Here is a 25604-nt window from a genome sequence, read left to right on the forward strand (position 1 = left end):
GGGAGCACTGCACTGTCGGAGGGGCAGTACTGAGGGAGCGCTGCACTGTCGGAGGGGCAGTACTGAGGGAGCGCTGCACTGTCGGAGGGGCAGTACTGAGGGAGCGCTGCACTGTCGGAGGGGCAGTACTGAGGGAGCGCTGCACTGTCGGAGGGGCAGTACTGAGGGAGCGCTGCACTGTCGGAGATGCCATCTTTCGGCTGAGATGTTAAACTGAGGCCCTCTCAGGTGGATGTAAACAGACTATTTGAATAAGAGATGGGATGTTCTCCTGGTGTACTGGCCAGCATTTATCCTTCATGCAACGCCACCAAAAACAGATTGAACTGGTCGTTGATCTCATTGCCGTCTATGGAACCCTTGCATTGTGCAAACGAACTGTTGCATTTTTCTACATAACAACAACAACAACGACTCGCTTCAAAAATAATTCATTGACTGTAAAGCACTTTGGGACATCTTGAGGATGTAACAGGTGCTATATAAATTCATATAATTGCACAATACTGCGGATGCTGGAAATCTGAAATAACAACAGAAAATGCTGGAAATACTCAGCAGGCCAGGCAGCATCTGTGGAGAGAGAAACAGACCTGAAACGTTAACTCGGTTTCTCTCTCCACGGATGCTGCCTGGCCTGCTGAGTATTTCCAGCATTTTCTGTTGTTATTCTATATAAATTCATGTTCTTTCTTTTCTTTAGAGTGCCCTGTCCTCTCCTAGGACCATGGAATGGATAAATTTATGCACTCGGTGTCAGAATTGAGCTGCTACAGCACAGGCTAGACGCAAAATAAAGCTGCCTCTGGCCCATCCCATCAAACACTCCCGGGGCAGGTACAGCACGGGTTAGATACAGAGTAAAGCTCCCTCTACACTGTCCCATCAAACACTCCCAGGGCAGGTACAGCACGGGTTAGATACAGAGTAAAGCTCCCTCTACACTGTCCCATCAAACACTCCCAGGGCAGGTACAGCACGGGTTAGATACAGAGTAAAGCTCCCTCTACACTGTCCCATCAAACACTCCCGGGGCAGGTATAGCACGGGTTAGATACAGAGTAAAACTCCCTCTACACTGTCCCATCAAACACTCCCAGGGCAGGTACAGCATGGGTTAGATACAGTGTAAAACTCCCTCTACACTGTCCCATCAAACACTCCCAGGGCAGGTACAGCACGGGTTAGATACAGAGTAAAGCTCCCTCTACACTGTCCCATCAAACACTCCCAGGGCAGGTACAGCATGGGTTAGATACAGAGTAAAGCTCCCTCTACACTGTCCCATCAAACACTCCCAGGGCAGGTACAGCACGGGTTAGATACAGAGTAAAGCTCCCTCTACACTGTCCCATCAAACACTCCCAGGGCAGGTACAGCACGGGTTAGAGACAGAGTAAAGCTCCCTCTACACTGTCCCATCAAACACTCCCAGGGCAGGTACAGCACGGGTTAGATACAGAGTAAAGCTCCCTCTACACTGTCCCATCAAACACTCCCGGGGCAGGTATAGCGCGGGTTAGATACAGTGTAAAACTCCCTCTACACTGTCCCATCAAACACTCCCAGGGCAGGTACAGCACGGGTTAGATACAGAGTAAAGCTCCCTCTACACTGTCCCATCAAACACTCCCAGGGCAGGTACAGCACGGGTTAGATACAGAGTAAAGCTCCCTCTACACTGTCCCATCAAACACTCCCAGGGCAGGTACAGCACGGGTTAGATACAGAGTAAAGCTCCCTCTACACTGTCCCATCAAACACTCCCGGGGCAGGTATAGCACGGGTTAGATACAGTGTAAAACTCCCTCTACACTGTCCCATCAAACACTCCCAGGGCAGGTACAGCACGGGTTAGATACAGAGTAAAGCTCCCTCTACACTGTCCCATCAAATACTCCCAGGGCAGGTACAGCACGGGTTAGATACAGAGTAAAGCTCCCTCTACACTGTCCCATCAAACACTCCCAAGGCAGGTACAGCACGGGTTAGATACAGAGTAAAGCTCCCTCTACACTGTCCTATCAAACACTCCCAGGGCAGGTACAGCACGGGTTAGATACAGAGTAAAGCTCCCTCTACACTGTCCCATCAAACACTCCCAGGGCAGGTACAGCACGGGTTAGATACAGAGTAAAGCTCCCTCTACACTGTCCCATCAAACACTCCCAGGGCAGGTACAGCACGGGTTAGATACAGAGTAAAGCTCCCTCTACACTGTCCCATCAAACACTCCCAGGGCAGGTACAGCACGGGTTAGATACAGAGTAAAGCTCCCTCTACACTGTCCCATCAAACACTCCCAGGGCAGGTACAGCACGGGTTAGATACAGAGTAAAGCTCCCTCTACACTGTCCCATCAAACACTCCCGGGGCAGGTATAGCACGGGTTAGATACAGAGTAAAACTCCCTCTACACTGTCCCATCAAACACTCCCAGGGCAGGTACAGCACGGGTTAGATACAGAGTAAAGCTCCCTCTACACTGTCCCATCAAACACTCCCAGGGCAGGTACAGCACGGGTTAGATACAGAGTAAAGCTCCCTCTACACTGTCCCATCAAACACTCCCGGGGCAGGTATAGCACGGGTTAGATACAGAGTAAAGCTCCCTCTACACTGTCCCATCAAACACTCCCAGGGCAGGTACAGCATGGGTTAGATACAGTGTAAAACTCCCTCTACACTGTCCCATCAAACACTCCCAGGGCAGGTACAGCACGGGTTAGATACAGAGTAAAGCTCCCTCTACACTGTCCCATCAAACACTCCCAGGGCAGGTACAGCACGGGTTAGATACAGAGTAAAGCTCCCTCTACACTGTCCCATCAAACACTCCCAGGGCAGGTACAGCACGGGTTAGATACAGAGTAAAGCTCCCTCTACACTGTCCCATCAAACACTCCCAGGGCAGGTACAGCACGGGTTAGATACAGAGTAAAGCTCCCTCTACACTGTCCCATCAAACACTCCCAGGGCAGGTACAGCACGGGTTAGATACAGAGTAAAGCTCCCTCTACACTGTCCCATCAAACACTCCCGGGGCAGGTATAGCACGGGTTAGATACAGTGTAAAACTCCCTCTACACTGTCCCATCAAACACTCCCAGGGCAGGTACAGCACGGGTTAGATACAGAGTAAAGCTCCCTCTACACTGTCCCATCAAACACTCCCAGGGCAGGTACAGCACGGGTTAGATACAGAGTAAAGCTCCCTCTACACTGTCCCATCAAACACTCCCAGGGCAGGTACAGCACGGGTTAGATACAGAGTAAAGCTCCCTCTACACTGTCCCATCAAACACTCCCGGGGCAGGTATAGCACGGGTTAGATACAGTGTAAAACTCCCTCTACACTGTCCCATCAAACACTCCCAGGGCAGGTACAGCACGGGTTAGATACAGAGTAAAGCTCCCTCTACACTGTCCCATCAAATACTCCCAGGGCAGGTACAGCACGGGTTAGATACAGAGTAAAGCTCCCTCTACACTGTCCCATCAAACACTCCCAGGGCAGGTACAGCACGGGTTAGATACAGAGTAAAGCTCCCTCTACACTGTCCCATCAAACACTCCCAGGGCAGGTACAGCACGGGTTAGATACAGAGTAAAGCTCCCTCTACACTGTCCCATCAAATACTCCCAGGGCAGGTACAGCACGGGTTAGATACAGAGTAACACTCCCTGTACACTGTTCCATCAAACACTCCCAGGGCAGGTACAGCACGGGTTAGATCTGTAAAGCTCCCTCTACACTGTCCCATCAAACACTCCCAGGGCAGGTACAGCACGGGTTAGATCTGTAAAGCTCCCTCTACACTGTCCCATCAAACTCTCCTAGGGCAGGTACAGCACGGGTTAGATCTGCACCTACCTAATGCATCAGCTTTTCTTGAATGAAGAGTTAAGTTTGAGAACTTTCGTACCCAGTCCCAGAATGGTTGCCATTCAGAATTGGCTATATAGTTTCTCCCAAAAAATGCTGTCACTGACGTGTCAATGTCACTTCCTCCCCTGCACTGTTACTGTGGAAGCACAAAGGTGGCAGAAAGGAAAACATCTTCAAAAGATTAGGTGATGATGGAAAAGAAGTCAGATCCTCCATGCATGCACAGTGCGCCTTTGGGTGTTTACACTTGGGTTTTGCCTCAGTATTGGTCTTTTTATCTGCAGCAGTAGGGTTAAAGCCCCATTCCAACAGGATATTCTTGGCCGGTACCTATGGGTGAAGTGAGCTATCGAATCAGTGACGCCCTGGATTTAATTGAATTCTTGAGAGTTTGCAGCCGATCCCTTGATTGACAGATTGGAGGTGTTTCTGTTGCTGAGACCAAGCCCCATTTGGCGTCACTCGCACTCTGCCCGTGTTCTCGGAGAGCGAGTAGTGATTAATTTCAGCCACATGGTAATAGCCGTTTCTTTTGAACCCAAGGTCTCCCTATGATTTCATTTTTCCCCTTCCTGGTCCTCAGTGTGTTATTGAAGTGAGCTATAATTATTCTGGACTGTTTGAGTCTGAAGTTTCAAACTTCCATCAAAGAAAACGTCCTGAAGTAATTACATATTTGAAGCTGTTAAAAACTAAAATAACTGAAATTGCAGCTGACTATTGGAAATATTGGCTCTTTATTTTGTGAAAATATTACTTAATGAGATTTCAAATTCGACACTCATCATTTATGCACTGCTCCTTCCACCTAATGCTAACACAGGCCTTTCAGACTCACGCTGCTGAATACTTGGCTGAGGGTTTGATGTGTAGAATGAGTATACAGCAATTTTTGACTTGTTTGAACAAGCCATAGGACAAAGATGAGCAAAGACCATTTGTCCTATTGAAGCTGGTACCCTAACTCCCCAACAAAGCCCAACCCCCCCTGGTACCCTAACTCCCCAACAAAGCCCAACCCCCCCTGGTACCCTAACTCTCCAACAAAGCCCCAACCCCCCTGGTACCCTAACTCTCCAACAAAGCCCCAACCCCCCTGGTACCCTAACTCTCCAACAAAGCCCCAACCCCCCGGTACATTAACTCTCCCCAACAAAGCCCCAACCCCCCGGTACATTAACTCTCCCCAACAAAGCCCCAACCCCCCGGTACATTAACTCTCCCCAACAAAGCCCCAACCCCCCGGTACATTAACTCTCCCCAACAAAGCCCCAACCCCCCTGGTACATTAACTCTCCCCAACAAAGCCCAACCCCCCGGTACATTAACTCTCCCCAACAAAGCCCCAACCCCCCTGGTACATTAACTCTCCCCAACAAAGCCCAACTCCCCTGGTACATTAACTCTCCCAGTGAAGCCCCCTCTCTCTGCTACACTAATTCTCCCAGTGACGCCCCCTCTCTCTGGTACACTAATTCTCCCAGTGATGCCCCCTCTCTCTGGTACATTAACTCCCCCAGTGAAGCCCCCTCTCTCTGGTACATTAACTCTCCCAGTGAAGCCCCCCTCTCTGCTACACTAATTCTCCCAGTGAAGCCCCCCTCTCTCTGGTACATTAACTCCCCCAGTGAAGCCCCCCTCTCTCTGGTACATTAACTCCCCCAGTGAAGCCCCCTCTCTCTGGTACATTAACTCTCCCAGTGAAGCCCCCCTCTCTGCTACACTAATTCTCCCAGTGAAGCCCCCCTCTCTCTGGTACATTAACTCCCCCAGTGAAGCCCCCCTCTCTCTGGTACACTAATTCTCCCAGTGACGCCCCCTCTCTCTGGTACATTAACTCCCCCAGTGAAGCCCCCTCTCTCTGGTACATTAACTCCCCCAGTGAAGCCCCCCTCTCTCTGGTACATTAACTCCCCCAGTGAAGCCCCCCTCTCTCTGGTACATTAACTCCCCCAGTGAAGCCCCCCTCTCTCTGGTACATTAACTCCCCCAGTGAAGCCCCCCTCTCTCTGGTACATTAACTCTCCCATTGTGTCTTTCCAATTGTATTTTGAACAACCCCAATTGGTCTTGTCTCTGCCTGGCAGATCATTGCAAACATTGCTCTCTAAAGAAGTTTTCCTGGTATCAGTTCTAAATTTATTTTTCACTCAGTTTCCTTTGTTTCTGTTTTCCTGGTTTGCTTTGAGGTAGCAATTTGGGCTTTTTTTTATCTCTACCATTTAATATTCTGCAGGTTGGTGAAGTCCTTCTCCCTTTAACCACCATCTTTCCTGACTGCAGAACTTAATCTTCTCTGTCAAGGAATTGGCCTCTGCAGCGTTCCCATCTAGATGTGTGTTTACTGTTTGAAGAATCATCAAGCACGGTCTAGTGATTTTATATTTTATTATTGTGATGCTATTGTTTTAAAAGCTTTACAAAGACTGGATAGTGCAATGGGCTAACACCCCTTCCTAGTCTATTAGATTAGAATCCTAGTATCTTGAATGCTGACTTGGCTGAGATCTGCTAACTGAGCACAGCTGGGAAATGGTGCACTATCCCTCCTTGACCTCTGTAACATTTGGTATGGTTGATCAGTGCCTCTTCTACGTTGTCCAGCTCTACGGGAACTGTCCTTGCCTGGTACCAGTTTGAGCACAGTGAGCACATCCCCAAAATGGCTCCTCTCCCTGTTTCCACACTTACCATGGAATACCCCAAGGATCTTTCCTTGATCCCCTCCCATTCCTCATCTACATGCTGCCCCATCTATCAGGCAGGAGTGGGTTACATATCTTAGCTGATGACACTTGGCTCAACCTCGCCACTCTTCCCTTGACCCCACGACCACCTCTTGTGCTGTCAGACTGTCTGAAGGACATCAAGTCACAGATGAGTAAAAACATTCTCCAACTCCCTATCAGGAAAACTGAAGCCATTGTTCTCAGCACCCGTCATAAACTCCTGCCACTGACGTTATTCTGCTCCACGGACACTCGCTTGGACTGAGCCAGACTGCGCAAAGCCTTGTGTCCTGCCCCACCCAGAGCTGAGCTTGAAGCCCCAAATCCTTTCCATCACCAAGACCACTTACTTCCACCTCCGCACCATTGCCCATCTCAAACCCTACTGAAGCCCCTCTGCTGCTGAAACTTTTGCCACCTCTAGACTTGATTGCTCCAATGCTCTCCTCTCGGCCTTTCATCATCCACCCTCCATAAACTCCAACTTATCCAAAAGCTCAGCTGCTTGTATCCTAAGTCAAGCTCATCCGTCACTCCCAACCTCACTGACCTACTCTGCCATTGGTTCCCCTGTGTATTCAATTGAAAATCCTTGTCATTGTCCCTTTCAGGCCTCATTCCTCCCATAATTGCAACTTCCTCCAGCCTTTGGTCCTGTGTCTCCAGTCTTGGCCCAGTCTCTGGAATCCCCTCTATAGGATCCTCCACCTCTACACTTCTCTCTCCACCTTTAAGAAATCTTTTCAAAACTCATCTTTTTGACCAATCTTTTGGCCATCCCTCCTGATCTCCTGCTTCCCCCCCCCCCCCACCCCACTATCCCAGCCCCCATCTCCCCTGGGTTTGGTGTTTGTACCTTTCATGGATTTTCCAACCCCCATGAAACATTTTGGGACTTTTTCTACTTTTAAAGGCGCTATATAAATGTGAGTTGTATTATTCAGTGTTGTGCTGTATTTTAATGTAGTACAAGGTGACGGTTAATGTCAGTCCTGTGTAGCTGTGCCCTTTTTGTCTGTAAATATTTTTGAAGCAACTAAGCAAACAGTGGACTCTGAGTTCTCGCTGATTGGAGCAGTATTTTGGTTGCTGACCTCAGTCTGCTACCCTATAAGTGGGCAGAATGCCTGGGACACACTGTGATTGCCAGCGGTGCCGTTGACTCTGTGTGTTTTGGCCTTTAGATATTGAGGGTGGAAGGTCAATGGGAAACAGGTACAGGCTTTGGTGGCTTTTGGTTTCTTCATTCTGACGATGTGCAGTCCAGGGCTGAGAGCTCGGCTCCTTGGTTATGGGGCAGGGGTGGGGTCGCTGGTGGGGGGGTGGGGTCGGGGTGGGGGGGTCAGGGGGTGGGGGGGGGGGGTCGGGGGGTGGGGTCGCGGTGGGGGGTGGTGGGGTCGGGGGGGGATGGTGGGGTTGGGGGGGTGCGGTTGGGATGGGGGGATTGGGGGGTTCGTCGGGGGTGGGGTCGGGGGGTGGTGGGTGGGTGGGGGGGTCGGGGTGGGTGTGGGGGGGTGGGGGGGGCTGTTGGGGTCGGGGTGGGAGGTCGGGGTGGTGGGGTCGGGGTGGGGTGGTGGGGCTGAACATAAACCTTCGTCAACGTGGTCCTTCTTCCTGGGTTGGATTCCACGGGTGCAGGCAACATCTCCAGTATCTCAACCAAATGTCCATTCTTCACTCGGGCTAGTGCTCCTCCTTCTCACCTTGGCTTGGCTGTGGTCAGCACAGACCTGGAATCTACTCCTGGACCATGCTGGGCTGCATTGTTCAATTTCACCTCATCTGGTTAGACCTCATTTGAAGCACTGCGTTCAGTTCTGGGCCCCGCACCTCAGGAAGAATATATTGGCCTTGGAGGGGGTGCGCGCAGATTCACCAGAGTGATACCGGGGGCTAGAAGGGTTAAATTATGAGGCCAGGTTGCATCGACTAGGCTTGTATTCCTTTGAGTTTAGAAGATTAACAGATGATCTAGTTGAAGTGCTTAAGATTAAAGGATTTGAGAGGGTAGATAGAGAGAAACGATTTCCTTTGGTAGGGAAGTTCACAACAAGGGGGCAGAACCTTAAAATTAGAACTAGGCAGTTTAAGGGTGATGTCGGAAAGCACTTCTTCGTAAAAAGGGTCGTGGAAATCTGGAACTCTCTTCCCCCAAATGTTGTTGAGGCTGGGGAGCAATTGAAAATTTCAAAACTAAGATCGATAGATTTTTGTTAGGCAAGGGGTATTAAGGGTTATGGAACCAAGGCGGGGAGATGGAGTTAAGATAGAGATCAGCCATGATCTAACTGAATGGCGGCACAGGCTCGAGGGGCTGAGTGGCCTCCTCCTGTTCCTATGTTACTGTTACCTACAGAATTGCCACCCTCTTTATTTTTTTCTCTTGACCTCTCGGGCTGTCCCCATGTGATGCACCCTCCCCTGTGACCAGGCCACATGGCCATCCTGCGCTCTGGCTCCTGCCAACACATTTATACCAAGCCCTCAGGAGACGTGTGACACTGATTTATTTTAGTCTGTTATTTGGCACTTCCCAATGATGCGTGGCTTGGTTCAGAGAATTCACCAGGTGGAGACTCACTGGTGTCACTGTGCCATGCCTCTCTCACACGTGCTCCAACACACTGCCCACCACACCAGATCGGGACTTCTCCCTGCTCTTGTCTCATTCCTGTTCCCTACCCATACCTCCTCGTTCTCTAGTCTCCATAATCCAAGGCTGTTTTGACTGGCTGTGCTGGACTGTTACGGGACAGCCTTAGGAATCAGGCAGTGGGGAAAGATTGCTTCTAATTCAGCTTGCTTGAACTTGCCCAAGAGCCGTTTGTCAGTCCTGGTAGAGAAATCCATTAATAACGGGACAATCTGTACCGTAGAAACTAATCTACAGATTGACCAGGGATCCCGCTCCTGATTGCTGTCTTGTGACCCTCTTCTGGAAAGTGCATCATTGTAGATAAATACTGTGATTCCCTAGCTCCCCACACAGCCTAACTGCAGAAACTGTCGGAGCTCACACATGAAGAATAGCTAGACGTGCGAGGTATGAGAAGGGGATGTTCCTATAGAGTTAGTGCCTTTTGAAAGGGAGCAAAGAAATCTGTGAGGGGAAGAGGGGCGGGGGAAAGGTAGCTCCCCTCCCCCAGGCTGCTCGTGAATGGAATTTTCCAGTCTTGTTCCCGTGGCATTGCCTGGTAACCAGTGCAAATAGCTGGTTCCGGGACAAGCTTCCTTTGGGAGTCTCCTGTCTCACCAGTAACAGCTGAGCTGCTATGTGGCTGCCAAAGTCACTGTTGATGGTTTTGAGTCTGGTGGTTTTCACTTGCACCTAGTTTAATTTTTCACACAGTGAAATCGTAGCCTCCATTTTGGTTTATAACTTTCAGCATTTTACATTGGAAAACTTGTGTGGTGATGACACCCAGCTCGACCTCCCCACCACCTCTCTCAACCTCTCCACTACCTCTGTGTTGTCACACTGCTTGTCTGACAACTGGTCTTGGATGAGCCAAAATTTCCTCCGATTACTCGCTGGAAGACTGAAGCCATTGTCTTCGGCCCCCACCACAAACTCCATTCCCTCGCCACCGATTCATCCCTCTCTCTGGCCACTGTCTGAGGCTGAACCAGACTGTTCACAACCTTGTCGTCCTATTTAACCCTGAGCTGAGCTTCCGACCCCATGTCCTCTCCATCACCAAGACTGCCTACTTCCACCTCTGTAACATTGCCAGTCTCCGCCCCTGCCTCAGCTCATCTGCTGCTCAAACCCTCATCCATGCTTTTGTTGCTTCCAGACTCGACTATTTCTGGCCTCCTATGTATCCCTGATTTTCATCGCTCCACCATTGGCGGCCGTGCCTTCAGCTGCCTAGGCCCTAAGCTCTGGAATTCTCTCCCTAAACTCTCCACCTCTCTCCTTTCAGACGCTCCTTAAAACCGACCTCTTTGACCAAGCTTTGGTCAGCTGTCCTAATATCTCCTTGTGTGGCTCTGTCAAATTTTACGCTCCTGTGAAGTGCCTGGGGACGTTTTACTACGTTAAAGGCGCTATATAAATGCAGCTGTTATTGCCTTCAGCCTAGGTTTAGTGATAGGCCACCACAATTTAAATGGGAACACTTTTTACAGACAGGAACATGTGCATAATATGAGATGCACATTCTGCGTATTTGAAGTTTAATCCAAGGAAGTGAATCCTAAAGGAATCTCCCCTCCTCTCCCCCCCCCCCCCCCCTTTCTGGGTTGGTCAAGCTGAGGAATGGGTCAATTAAATAGGAAGGACTTGCAGCTGCCTCGAAATGGAGCAAGAAACTACAAAAGGATGGAAGTATGCCCTTGGATGTTAGTCACAAGCTGGCAAAATTCTTTGTGTGTCACCCTCCCTGGACTGCTGGTGATTGGCATTTTCCAGCCTTGTTCTTTAATAACCATTTGAAAAGGCCGGTTCCAGGATAAACTTCCTTTGGGAGTTTATTATTGCCAAAACTTAATCTTGTTCTCACTCACTGTCCACACATCTACTTTCCAGCAGGTGTCATTGTGTAGCCTTCTGAATGAAGAACGCTGCCTGACCTCTTTCTCCCCACACCCGCCACCCCAGTTTAAGGATGCTGTTCAATTTTAGGGCCCCTGTCCCTGCCCTGCCTGAGTTCAGCTAAACTCTGCACAGATCAGGAACCGAAGCTCGGCCCATCCTGGCTCAGTACCACACCAAACAGTGGGGCTTGTACAAAATGAGAGAGGGAGGGAGTTACCTATCTGCAAGATCTGGTCGTTCCATTCAACAGATTCAAAATACAAGGACGGGACGGGATACAAATGAACTCCAGGATTTCCCATTTGATTTTTCTATCATGTAAACTGTGGCCATAAAAACCAACAAAATACAGATATGCATTCGGAACATAGGAACAGGAGTAGGCCAGACAGCTCCTCAAGCCTGTTCCGTGAGATCATGGCTGATCTGCGACCTAACTCCGTAAACCCATTTTACCCATATCCCTTAATACTTTTCGTTAACAGAAATCTATCTCAGATTTAACAATTTAGGGCGGTGGAAGCAAATTCAATAGCAACTTTCAAAAGGGAATTGGATAAAAACTTGAAGGAGAAAAAATTGCAGGGATATGGGGAATGAGCAGGAGAGTGGGACTAACTGGATTGCTCTTCGAAAGAGCTGGCACAGACTTGATGGGCTGAATGGACTCCTTCTGTGCTGTATTATTCTATGATTCTATGAAATTAACAATTGATCTAGCATAAACTGCCGTTTGCAGAAGAAAGTTCCGAACTTCTACCACCCTTTGTGTGTGGAACTGGTCCTAACTTCACTCCTGAAAGGCCTGGCTCTAATTTTTAGACTCTGCCCCCTAGTCCTTGGCTCCCCAACCAGCGGAAATAGTTTCTCTCTATCTACCCTATCAGTTCCTCTTATTGTCCAGTGCTTGTGCATTGAATTTTATTTATCTGCAACCATTTTGGTCTTTTTTCCGGTGCAGTAAAGTTCAAAATGGTTGTTTCGGAAGAGGTTTTAAAAAAATAACATTTTGTGATTGCCTTCTTGCTGCAGCGTAATCCTGTCATTAATATCTGCACCAACCAGTCAATTAAGAGATTAGTTTTCACTTCCCAGCAAGAATGCGGTTGTGTTGTGGGCCAGCATTCCCACCCCTCCAGTCTGTCACTCCGAGTTTGGCTGCACCTGAAGGTTGTTGACAGCAGGGTGTAGCCTCTCGCACACTCACGCTCCATCACCGCTGGGACGTGAGGTAGCAAACATTCAGTGTGGTCGTCTGATGGTTATTTTAGTGAGGAGACACCCAACAACAGATAATTTACCACTCTCTCAAAGTGACTCAGTAACGTAACCAGCTTGTCTCTGAGGGAAACCACATCCAGAGCTTAAATACATCTCACTGCCCCACCCTGCTTGTGGCACCTGTACACCATTTCATGAATGCCCTTCAAACCATTGCAATCCTTCCACAAAACAACTCAGCGTGTGCAGGTGCACCTGTGTTCTGTTTGCTGAGGTTACTCACTAACTTGTTTTGTTAAGGGCCACGGTCTCAGCTTGCACCTACCTCCCCTATCCTTCTCCTCCCATTCTCCCCCACCCACCCCTTCCCCTCCTCCTGCTCAGCTTCTCACTTCCTCACTCATGCCCCTTCCCCCCATCTCACCTCATAGTCATAGTCTAAGGATAAGGGGTAAGCCACTTAGGACTGAAATGAGGAGGAATTTCTTCACCCAGAGAGTGGTGAACCTGTGGGAATTCTCTGCCACAGAGGGCGGTGGAGGCCAGTTCATTAAGTATATTCAAGAAAGAGTTGGATATATTTCTTAAGGCTAAAGGGATCAAGGGATATGGGGAGAAGGCAGGGACCGGGTACTGAGTTTGGATGATCAGCCATGATCTCATTGAATGGCGGAGCAGGCTCGAAGGGCCGAATGGCCTACTCCTGCTCCTATCTTCGATGTATCTATGTATCACCCACCCCCTTCACGTCCTCACCCTTGCTCACCCCTTCCCCCTCCTCGCCCGCCCCCCCAATCCCCCTCCTCGCCCGCCCCCCCAATCCCCCTCCTCGCCCGCCCCCCCAATCCCCCCTCCTCGCCCGCCCCCCCAATCCCCCTCCTCGCCCGCCCCCCCAATCCCCCTCCTCGCCCGCCCCCCCAATCCCCCTCCTCGCCCCGCCCCCCCCAATCCCCCTCCTCGCCCGCCCCCCCAATCCCCCTCCTCGCCCGCCCCCCCATCCCCCTCCTCGCCCGCCCCCCCATCCCCCTCCTCGCCCGCCCCCCCATCCCCCTCCTCGCCCGCCCCCCCATCCCCCTCCTCGCCCGCCCCCCCATCCCCCTCCTCGCCCGCCCCCCCATCCCCTCCTCGCCCGCCCCCCCATCCCCCTCCTCGCCCCGCCCCCCCATCCCCCTCCTCGCCCGCCCCCCAATCCCCCTCCTCGCCCGCCTCCCCAATCCCCCGCCCCCCCAATCCCCCTCCTCGCCCGCCCCCCCCCAATCCCCCTCCTCGCCCGCCCCCCCCCAATCCCCCTCCTCGCCCGCCCCCCCCCAATCCCCTCCGCGCCCGCCCCCCCAATCCCCCTCCGCGCCCGCCCCCCCAATCCCCCTCCTCGCCCGCCCCCCCAATCCCCCTCCTCGCCCGCCCCCCCCATCCCCCTCCTCGCCCGCCCCCCCATCCCCCTCCTCGCCCGCCCCCCCATCCCCCCTCCTCGCCCGCCCCCCATCCCCCTCCTCGCCCGCCCCCTCCATCCCCCTCCTCGCCCGCCCCCCCATCCCCCTCCTCGCCCGCCCCCCCATCCCCCCTCCTCGCCCGCCCCCCCATCCCCCTCCTCGCCCGCCCCCCCATCCCCCTCCTCGCCCGCCCCCCCATCCCCCTCCTCGCCCGCCCCCCCATCCCCCTCCTCGCCCGCCCCCCAATCCCCTCCTCGCCCGCCCCCCCAATCCCCTCCTCGCCCGCCCCCCCCCAATCCCCCTCCTCGCCCGCCCCCCCCAATCCCCCTCCTCGCCCGCCCCCCCAATCCCCCTCCTCGCCCGCCCCCCCAATCCCCCTCCTCGCCCCGCGCCCCCCCAATCCCCCTCCTCGCCCGCCCCCCCAATCCCCCTCCTCGCCCGCGCCCCCAATCCCCCTCCTCGCCCGCCCCCCCAATCCCCCTCCTCGCCCGCCCCCCCAATCCCCCTCCTCGCCCGCCCCCCCAATCCCCCTCCTCGCCCGCCCCCCCAATCCCCCTCCTCGCCCGCCCCCCCAATCCCCCTCCTCGCCCGCCCCCATCCCCCTCCTCGCCCGCCCCCCCATCCCCCTCCTCGCCCGCCCCCCCCATCCCCCTCCTCGCCCCGCCCCCCAATCCCCCTCCTCGCCCGCCCCCCAATCCCCCTCCTCGCCCGCCTCCCCAATCCCCGCCCCCCCAATCCCCCTCCTCGCCCGCCCCCCCCAATCCCCCTCCGCGCCCGCCCCCCCCAATCCCCCTCCGCGCCCGCCCCCCCAATCCCCCTCCTCGCCCGCCCCCACCAATCCCCCTCCTCGCCCGCCCCCCCAATCCCCCTCCTCGCCCGCCCCCCCCATCCCCCCCTCGCCCGCCCCCCAATCCCCTCCTCGCCCGCTCCCCCAATCCCCCTCCTCGCCCGCCCCCCCCAATCCCCCTCCTCGCCCGCCCCCCCAATCCCCCTCCTCGCCCGCCCCCCCAATCCCCCTCCTCGCCCGCCCCCCCAATCCCCCCTCCTCGCCCGCCCCCCCAATCCCCCTCCTCGCCCGCCCCCCAATCCCCCTCCTCGCCCGCCCCTTCCATCCCCCTTTCCTCGCCCGCCCCTTTTCCCCCCCCCCCTCCTCCTCGCCCGCCCCTTCCCCCCCTCCTCGCCCGCCCCTTCCCCCCCTCCTCGCCGGCCCCTTCCCCCCCTCTCGCCGCCCCTTCCTCCCCTCCTCGCCGGCCCCTTCCCCCCCTCCTCGCCCGCCCTTTCCCCCCCTCCTCGCCCGCCCTTCCCCCCCCTCCTCGCCCACCCCTTCCCCCCCTCACCCACTCATTCCCCTCCCCTCCTCGCCCACTCACCCTTTTCACTCTTCACCCACCCCCCTCATATCCCTCACTCCCTTCCCCCTCCTCGCCCACCCCTCTTCCCCTCACCCCTTCCCCCTCCTCGCCCACCCATTCCCCTCCCCCTCCTCACCCACCCATTCCCCTCCCCCTCCTCACCCACCCATTCCCCACCCCTCCTCACCCACCCCCCCTTCCCCCTCCTCACCCACCTCCTTCCCCTCTCCCCCTCTGCTTCACTCTATCTGTAAATGTATGTCCTGACTCCAGTAACTTCCCAGAGCTGCTCGGCAGTAGATGGAGGCCCAGAGCCCCAGTGCTGCCAGTTTGTATATTGGGTGAACGTTTGTCGTACCAGGTTATGTTCTTCCATTTGTGTGTTGCTTCTAATTCCAGGCCTTTCTCCTGTGTCTTTTAGCTGGAGACAGATGTTCCTCAAGTTTCAATACAGGTGTTTCAGTTAGGCTGGGACAGACCCACCTCCAAAGCACTGCTCTCCAGCAAGACAAACGCCTTGCATTTATATAGCTCCTTTAATGCTTCACCGTGTTGTTACTGTTGTGCAGGCAAACACGGCGACGAATTAGTTTTACTGGTGTTTGAGGGACAGATGTTGGCCAGGACACCAGGAGAATTCGCCATCTCTTCTTCAAATAGTGTCCTTGGGATCTCTTATGTCCACCTGAACAGACATACAGTGCCTCGGTTTACTTGGCTCGTCTCCCTCAGTGCAGCTCTGAAGTGTCAGCATGGATTACGTGCTCAAGGCCATGGAGTGGGGCTTGAATCCATAACCTTTTGACTCAGGGGTGTGTGCGACCCACTGAGCCATGGCTGACACCTACAAGAGAAAACAATTCTAAGTCTATAGTCAGTTAGGCTGTGAAGAGAGAAACGAGGAGGAGAGCAGAATATGCTGTTACTTGGCCGCCCACTCCGACCCATGTTACTAGCACCGTTTGCAACACCTCGGGGTGTGTGGTGTGTGTGCTGTCTGTGTGTAAATATAACCATCCTACTTCTTCCGTTGTATAATTCTTTCATGACTTTGACCTGCATGCAGAGTTTAAAGAACGGGCGGAGGTCGCTCAATCAGGACCCAAGGAGTCATGAGCTGCAAAAGTGAAGTTCAAGACGTTTTTGCAAATTCTCTGTCCAGCTACATTTCGGTATCTTAACTCCCTCCTACTTGCATCTTTTTATAAACTATCACAGCACACTTGAGATTACAGGATGAACCCAATGCTGCTTGAAGTCAGCCTTTCTGCACCAGAATTTCTGAGCATCTGTTTCCCTTCTAATTTCCTGTGCTCTTCTGCCGAAGATACTGTCAGCCTTGGCTCAGTGGTAGCTCCCCTACCTCTGACTCAGAAGGTTGTTGGTTCAAGGCCACTATGGTCTTGAGCACATAATCTATGCTGACACTCTAGTGTAATACTGAGGGAGTGCTGCACTGCCGGAGGAGAACCGAGGCCCCGTCTGCCAATTCAGGTGAACATGGCGCTATTTGAAAAAGAGTAGGAAGTTCTCCCGAAGTCCTAGCCAACATTCCCCCCTCAACAACACAGCCCAAAATAGATTAACTAGTCACTCATTTCATTTGCCACTTGTGGCACCTTGCTGTGTGCCAATTGGCTGCTGTGTTTGCCTGTCAAACAGTGACTGCACTTCACAAAGTAATTCGTTGATTGGGTGTCATTGGAATCTCCTGAGAATGTGATAAGGGCTCGTGTGAATGCAAACTTTGCTTTCTGGTTCCACAGGTGCTGGGTGTCCGCCAGTGCCTTGGCCAAGTGGTCAACACTCCTCCCTTCTCGCCCACTCCCAGCCCCCCAGCCATAGCAAGGAAACGAGTGCAATATTAGCTGGTGTGAAGCGAGACTAGAGATGGAAAGAAATGAAGCTTGTCCATGGAGTGATGAATCGGTGGAACAGACGCCCGGTTAATGCTGTGCCGATTAACTGCTTTAGAAAAGAAGAGGATAAATAACTCACTGGGAATAGGATTGGAGGTCTCGGGAATAAACAGATCAAGATGACCCAGAATGGACTGTGATAATCAAATGCAGAGCAGGATTAGCAAGTACTTAATTATTGGGTGTTGCCCTTTTCAGTTTTTACTCTTTTTTTTCTTTGTGGCTGAGCCCTTCCTGCTCAGGTCATCTGTTTTTCCCGTTTGTTCCCACACAGTTTTTTTTGATGTTTTGAAAACCCTGACCTGTCCATTTATTTTCCATGGATTTGCTCTGCTCCTGGACTCTCAGTCTACTCCCTCCCCCCCACCCCCACTTTTATCCCCCTCCAAGCTAACATTTCTCCTGCAACTACATTAACTCTTCATTTATCTCATCTGCTGTTTGTGGGAGCTTGCTGTGCTCATTGACTGGCTTGTTTACCTATATTTAAACACTATCAACACTTCAAAAGTACTTCATTATCTGTGAAGTGCTTTGGAACACCTTGAGGATCTGATAGCACACTATATAAATGGAAGTTCCTTCATTCTTTCTTCTTTCATTCTCCCTGTCCTGCCCATCCTTCGGAACCAAGGATGACTTGCTTCCACATTAAAAATGAGTTCTCAGGTGACTGATGAGTCCAATGCGGGACCTACAGTCTCTGTCACAGGTGGGGCAGACAGTGGTTGAAGGGGCGGGTGGGTGGGGTGCTTGGGTTGACGTGCGCTCCTTCCGCTGTTTGCGCTTGGCTTCTGCTTGCTCCCGGCGAAGAGACTCGAGGTGTTCAGCGCCTTCCCGGATGCTTCTCCTCCGCTTTGTGCGGTCTTGGGCCAGGGATTCCCAGGTGTCGGTGGGGATGTTGCACTTTTTCAAGGAGGCTTTGAGGGTGTCCTCGAAGCGTTTCCTCTGCCCACCTGGGGCTCTCTTGCCGTGCCGGAGCTCCGAGTAGAGCACTTGTTTTGGGAGTCTCATATCCTTGTTAAGGAGTCCCACTGCAACAGTATTACCTTTTCCACACCCACAGGGAATGAATGCTATGCTTAGAATTAATTCAATTTCTGACTCTTTCCACCTTGTTGAAAGATGCAAAATAAACTAAGTAAGTTCTGGGATCTTTTTTAGACAAACAAAAACCGAAACCACGGTGCTGTGTGTGTTAAACCCTGCTCGCTGAGTTGCTGGGTCAATGAAATGCCATATCAAGAAAGGGAGCTGGTCAAAGATGAACGTACAGGCCATGAGGTTAGATGGTTGTCCTGGAGTTTCAGGGCCAGGGAGAAGGGTGGGAATGTACAGGATTGGAAGAGTCCATTTTGGTCTATCTGGTTAGTCCCAAAGATGGGAAAATCCCCGACACTACTTGCTCCCCTACCTGTCAATCACCTTCTCTGCCAAATACCTATCCCGCTCCCATTTGAGTGTGCTGACTTATCTGCCTCCACATTCACCACCCTCTGCATAAAGTAGTTAAATTCTCGGTCCATAATTCCTTTTCTCCATTTCCTTCCCTGCTCAAAAAAAACACCCTGAACTCCTCCATACTCTCAAACTACGATCCCATATTAAACCTCTCTTTATACTGCGAGGTCTTTGAACATGTCATGACTATCGGGCTCTAGGCTTCACCTTTCCCAATTCTCTGTTCAAATTTCTCCAGTCCAGCTTCCACTTTGCCTAAAACATTCAGACCAAGGTGGAGTAGAGTCCATGATAGGGGGGAGTGTACATGGGCTGTGGGAGGAGATTAAATGGGTGGGTAGAGTCCATGATAGGGGAGAGTGTACATGGGCTGTGGGAGGAGATTAAATGGGTGGGTAGAGTCCATGATAGGGGAGAGTGTACATGGGCTGTAGGAGGAGATTCAATGGGTGAGTAGAGTCCGTGATAGGGGAGAGTGTACATGGGCTGTGGGAGGAGATTGAATGGGTGGGTAGAGTCCATGATAGGGGAGAGTGTACATGGGCTGTGGGAGGAGATTCAATGGGTGGGTAGAGTCCATGATAGGGGAGAGTGTACCTGGGCTGTGGGAGGAGATTCAATGGGTGGGTAGAGTCCATGATGGGGGAGAGCGTACATGGGCTGAGGGAGGAGATTCAATGGGTGGGTAGAGTCCGTGATGGGGGAGAGTGTACATGGGCTGTGGGAGGAGATTCAATGGGTGGGTAGAGTCTGATAGGGGAGAGTGTACATGGGCTGTGGGAGGAGATTCAATGGGTGGGTAGAGTCCATGATAGGAGAGAGTGTACATGGGCTGTGGGAGGAGATTCAATGGGTGGGTAGAGTCCGTGATAGGGGAGAGTGTACATGGGCTGTGGGAGGAGTGGAGTTGATGGGCTGAATGACAATTTCTCGTTCTGTACTCCCCTTTCTTTAGTCACAAAATCATTTAAGATTCTTTATTCACTTGATAAGAGCTACAAGTTCAGCCCCTCCGTTCCGTGTTCGAGTGGGGAGATTCCTTAAGTTCCTCGTGTGACCTGGGAATTTTTCCTTGTGATATTTAAAAATGGGGGAACTTGAATGGTTTTTTTTATTTTGGGCTGTGATCCTGAGCAGAAGTCAGCTGAATGCTGGTGTTTGTGACTGACTTTCAATATGCTTGCTGCACAGATTTAGTTTCAGGGTTCCTCCCCCTTGCTTTGTTAATTTCTCACCCCCCCACCAGCTGCTTGACTGAGGAAGTTGTAATTTCCTGATGAATGTGAAACTGAAACTTGTAAGAGTGGTGTTGAGAATGGCCAGGGGAGGGACTATCTCCATTGGGTCACGGCGCATCAGTCTGTCCTCTTCAGATCAGTGTGTGTGGGTGAAGTAGCAAAGGCAATTTGATTTTTGTGAAGACGCATGAGAGAGAATGAAACATTCGGGAATAAAGACCCTGTACGTACGTCTTTGTAAAGGTATTTAAAACTCTTGATACTTTTTATTTAATTAAATGGGTGACACAGCCTGAAAGGGTGGTGGAACTGCTGGGACCAATATCCTTGCCGGGAGGTTTGCTAGTACTGTTGGGGAGGGTTTAAACTAATTTGGCAGGGGGGTGGGCACCCAGATGTAGCATTAGAAGGGAGAAACAAAGTGCACCAAGGATTGGGAGAGACAGATACCACTAGAATAAGAAATAGTACGGTATTAGGTGGGGTCAGACTTAAGAGAATACAAGAAGGTCTAAGATAAGTTTACAGTGCATGTGTGTAAACGCACAAAGTGTGGTAAATAAGGTCGGTGAGCTGCAGGCTCCTGGATATATGGGGAGAGAAATTCGGTATCGCCCCAATTGGGACACAATTATCGGCTGGGCGCAAAGTTTAGCGCCTGGCGTTAATAATCACCTCCGACTGCAAACTTAGCTTCTATCGCCCCTGGAGGTGATTGGAGCGCTAAATCAGGCGCTACACACCTCTCTTAAGGCGCCAACGCCGAGGAGCGAGGTGCTACCTCAGAGCGCTGGTGAAGCTCGTGATGCCAGTCAGCAATGGAACACAGACACACTGGCGCCAGCCAGTTCTTAAAGGGGAGTGTCGATCTTGCTCTCCATCCACACCCTGCTCATTGCAGCCTTGAGTCTCGGCCTGGAGAGACCTGTACATCAAATCTGCTGGAAAGAACAATGGAGAGGCCCAGGGAAAGAGCTCAGAGTGCAGCCCCCACAGTCTCTTCTAAATCGATGCAAGGAAGGTCAAATCAAAATGAACCTGCAAAGTGCTGCTCAGTACCCAAAACTCCTTCATACAGCATTGAATCTTTCCAGAAGTCTCTCTCTCTCTCTCACAAAGTGTGGTGCAAAAATGTCGCAGACAAAAAAAGGCAGGAAGTGGTCGCCTTTAAATAGTGCTCCCCCAGTCCCTTCCCGACTGCAAAACGCTCCCCTCAACCTGTCGTTGCTAGCGGCAGGCAGAAAGGCAGGGGGCGCCACTCAATATCCGGTCCGGGGTGCTGCCGGGGCGTTGCACGCTTGACTGACGTCACGATCTGTGGGCGCAGGGGATCGTGGCGGTAGTGTTTAGCGCCGCCGCAAAATGACTGGTCAATTTTGCGAGCGGTGCAAACATCGCCACGCCCTCTTAGGCGCTAACGGGAGGCATAAAGCAACCGAATTTTTCCCCCATGGTGTTCAGGAAAGATAGGAGGTGGGTGGCAGTATTGGTTTAAGGAGAATGTTACAGTGCTGGAAAGAGAGGATGTCCTGGGGGGGTCAAGGACAGAATCAATTGGGTTAGAGTTGAGAAATAATAGAGGTGCTATGACACTACTAGGTGTATTCTATAGACCACCAACTGGTGGGAAGGATATAGAGGAGCAAATTTGCAGCAAAATTAGAGGTGGAGGAACTACAGAATAATGATAATGGGGGATTTCAACTATCCTAATATAGACTGGGATCGCAATAGAGAAAAGAGCAGAGAGGGGGAGGAATTTCTGAAGTGTGTTCAGGAGAACTTTCTTGATCAGTACATTTCCGGCCCAATGAGGAAGGAGGCATTGCTGGATCTGGTTCTGGGGAATGAGGTGGGGCAAGTGAAGCAAGTGTCAGTAGGGGAACATTTAGGGAACAGTGATCACAGTATCATAAGGTTGAGACTAGCTATGGAAAAGGACAGGGAGCAATCTAGAGTAAAAATACTTAATTGGAGGAAGGCCAATTTCAGTAGGTTGAGAACTGATCTGGCCCGGGTAAACTGGCAGGCAAAACTGTAATCAAACAATGGGCTGCCTTTAAACGGATGTTTTGGGTACAGTCGAGGTACATTCCCGCGAGGGGGAAAGGTAGGGCAACAAAAACCAGAGCTCCTTGGATGACGAAAGGGATAGAGTAAGATGAAGCAGAAAAAGAGCGCGTATGATAGATGTCAGGTTGAGAATACAAGTGAGAATCAGGCTGAATATAGAAAGTTCAGAGGGGAAGTGAAAAAAAAAAATAAGAGGGACGAAAAGAGAGTATGAGAATAGATAGGCAGCTAACATAAAAGGGAATTCAAAACTCTTCCATAGGCACATAAATAATAAATGGGTAGTAAGAGGAGGGGTGGGGCTGATTAGGGACCAAACAAGAGACCTACGCATGGAGGCAGAGGGCATGGCTGAGGTACTAAATGAGTACTTTGCATCTGTCGTTACCAAGGAAGAAGATACTGCCAAAGTCACAGTGAAAGAGGAGGCAGTTGAGATAGTGGATGGGATAAAAATTGATAGAGGAGGTACTAGAAAGGCTGTCTGTACTTAAAGTCACCAGGACCAGATGGGTTGCATCCTAGGATGCTGAGGGAAGTTAAGGAGGAAATCACGGAGGTACTGGCCATAATCTTCCAATCGTCCTTAGATACAAGAGTGGTGCCAGAGGACTGGAGAATTGCAAAAGTTACACCCTTGTTCAAAATAGGGTGTACGGATAAACCCAGCAACTACAGGCCAGTCAGTTTAACCTCTGTAGTGGGGAAGCTTTTAGAAACGATAAACCGGGACAAAATTAACAGTCACTTGGACAAGTGTGGATTAATTAAAGAAAGCCAGCACGGTTTTGTTAAAGGCAAATCGTGCTTAACTAACTTGATAGAGTTTGTTGATGAGGACAATGCGGTTGACGTGGTTTACATGGACTTCCAAAAGGCTTTTGATAAAGCGTCACATAATAAGCTTGCCAGCAAAGTTGAAGCCCATGGAATAAAAGGGACAGTGGCAGCATGGATATGAAATTGGCTAAGTGACAGGAAACAGAAAGTATTGGAGAGTAGCGTCGGTACGAGGACCACTGCTTTTCTTGATATATATTAATGACTTGGACTTGGGTGTACAGGGCACAGTTTCAAAATTTGCAGATGACACAAAACTTGGGAGTATAGTGAACAGTGAGGAGGAGTGATAGACTTCAAGAAGACATAGACAGGTTGGTGAAATGGGCGGACATGTGCATCCCAGGGTCTTAAAAGAAGTGGCTGCAGAGATAGTGGATGCATTGGTTGCAATGTACTAAAATTCCCTGGACTCTGGAGAGGTCCCAGCAGATTGGAAAACCGCTAATGTAACACCCCTATTTAAGAAAGAAGGGAGACAGAAAGCAGGAAACTATAGACCAGTTAGCCTAACATCTGTCCTTGGGGAAAATGCTGGAGTCCTTCATTAAGGAAGCAGTAGCAGGGCATTTGGAAAATCATAATGCAGTCAGCATGGTTTTATGAAAGGGAAATCATGTTTAACAAATTTGCTGGAGTTCTTTGAGGGGGTAATGAGCAGGGTGGACAAAGGTGAGCCAGTGGATGTGGTGTATTTGGATTTCCAGAAGGCATTCGATAAGGTGCCACATAAAAGTTACATAAGATAAGATCTTACGGAATTAGGTGTAATATATTAGCATGGATAGAGAATTGGCTAACTAACAGAAAGCAGAGAGTCGGGATAAATGGGTCATTTTCCGGTTGGAAAAAGGTAACTAGTGGGGTTCCACAGGGATCGGTGCTGGGGCCTCAACTATTTACAATCTACATTAATGACTTGGATGAAGGGATCGAGTGTAATGTAGCCAAGTTTGCGGATGGTACAAAGATGGGTGGGAAAGCAAGTTGTGCAGAGGACTCAATGAAACTGCAAAGGGATATAGACAGGCTAAGTGAGTGGGCAAACATTTGGCAGATGGAGTATAATGTGGGAAAGTGCGAGGTTATCCACTTTGGCAGGAAAAATAAAAAAGCAAATTATTATTTAAATGGAGAGAGATTACAAAATGCTACAGTTCAGAGGGGCCTGGGGGTCCTTGTGCATGAAACACAAAAAGTTAGCATGCAGGTACAGCAAGTAATCAAAAAGACAAATGGAATGTTGGCCTTTATTGCAAGGGGGTTGGAATATAAAAGCAGGGAAGTCCTGCTACAACTGTATAGGGTATTGGTGAGACCACACCTGGAGTACTGCGTACAGTTTTGGTCTCCTTATTTAAGGAAGGATATATTTGCATTGGAGGCAGTTCAGAGGATTCACTCGGTTAATTCCAGAGATGAGGGGGTTTACCTATGAGGAAAGGTTGAGCAGGCTGGGCCTATACTCATTGGAATTTAGAAGAATGAGAGGGGATTGTATCGAAACATATATGATACTGAGGGGGCTCAACAGGGTAGATGCAGAGAGGATGTTTCCCCTCATGGGGAAATCTAGAACTCGGGGGCACAGTCTCAGAATAAAGAAGCCCTTTTAGAACTGAGATGAGGAGGAATTTCTTCCCTCAGAGGGTCGTAAATCTGTGGAATTCTCTGCCCCAGAGAGCTGTGGAGGCTGGGTCATTAAATACATTTAAGGTGGAAATAGACAGATTTTTGCAAGATAAGGGAGTGAAGGGTTATGGGGAGCGGGCGGGGAAGTGGCTTTGAGCCGAAGATCAGCCATGATCTTATTGAATGGCGGAGCAGGCTCGAGGGGCCGTGTGGCGGAGCAGGCTCGAGGGGCCGTGTGGCGGAGCAGGCTCGAGGGGCCGTGTGGCGGAGCAGGCTCGAGGGGCCAAGTGGCCTATTCCTGCTCCTATTTCTTATGTTCTTACGTAGATGAAATTTAATGCAGAAAAGTGTGAAGTGATACATTTTGGTAGGAAGAACGAGGAGAGGCAATATAAACTAAAGTGTACAATTCTAAAGGGGGTGCATGAACAGAGAGACCTGGGGGTATATGTGCACAAATCATTGAAGGTGGCAGGGCAGGTTGAGAAAATGTTAAAAAAGCTTACGGGATCCTGGGCTTCATAAATAGAGGCATAGAGTACAAAGGGAAGGAACTTATGATGAACCTTTATAAAACACTGGTTCGGCCTCAACTGGGCACTGCACTTTAGGAAGGATGTGAAGGCCTTAGCGAGGGTGCAGAAAAGATTTACGAGAATGGTTCCAGGAATGAGGGACTTCAGTTACTTGGATAGACTGGAGAAGCTGGGTTGTTCTCCTTGGAGCAGAGAAGGTTGAGAGGAGATTTGATAGAGGTGTTCAAAATCATGAGGGGTCTGGACAGAGTAGATAGAGAGAAACTGTTCCCATTGGCAGAAGGGTCGAGAGCCAGAGGACACAGATTTAAAGTGATTGGCAAAAGATACAGTGTAATACAATGTGAGATACAGAGTAAAGCTCCCTCTACACTGTCCCATCAAACACTCCCAGGGCAGGTACAACACGGGTTAGATACTGAGTAAAGCTCCCTCTGCACTGTCCCATCAAACACTCCCAGGGCAGGTACACCAGGGGTTAGATACAGAGTAAAGCTCCCTCTACACTGTCCCATCAAACACTCCCAGGGCAGGTACACCAGGGGTTAGATACAGAGTAAAGCTCCCTCTACACTGTCCCATTAAACACTCCCAGGGCAGGTACAGCACGGGTTAGATACAGAGTAAAGCTCCCTCTACACTGTCCCATCAAACACTCCCAGGGCAGGTACAGCACGGGTTAGATACAGAGTAAAGCTCCCTCTACACTGTCCCATCAAACACTCTCAGGGCAGGTACAGCACG

General features: G+C 51.1%; 1 protein-coding gene across 4 annotated transcripts in view; it reads left to right on the forward strand.

The window, feature by feature from the left end:
• The window catches only part of srgap2 (SLIT-ROBO Rho GTPase activating protein 2), a 225786-nt gene that overhangs the window by 97272 nt on the left and 102910 nt on the right, over positions 1–25604 (forward strand). Inside the window, exon 1 of one of the 4 annotated variants that reach the window (XM_086010978.1) lies at positions 19826–20022. The exons of the other annotated variants lie outside the window; for them this stretch is intronic. Within the exon in view, the coding sequence (XP_085867104.1) occupies positions 19977–20022 (46 nt within the window). The 5' untranslated portion in view covers positions 19826–19976. Of the gene's footprint in view, positions 1–19825; positions 20023–25604 lie in introns of those variants that run through there. 4 annotated transcript variants of the gene reach the window in all.

This window comes from Somniosus microcephalus, chromosome 18 (genome assembly GCF_052327205.1).
Source record: "Somniosus microcephalus isolate GS21.2 chromosome 18, FLI_Smic_1.0, whole genome shotgun sequence".
In the NCBI taxonomy this organism is placed as follows: Eukaryota; Metazoa; Chordata; class Chondrichthyes; order Squaliformes; family Somniosidae; genus Somniosus; species Somniosus microcephalus.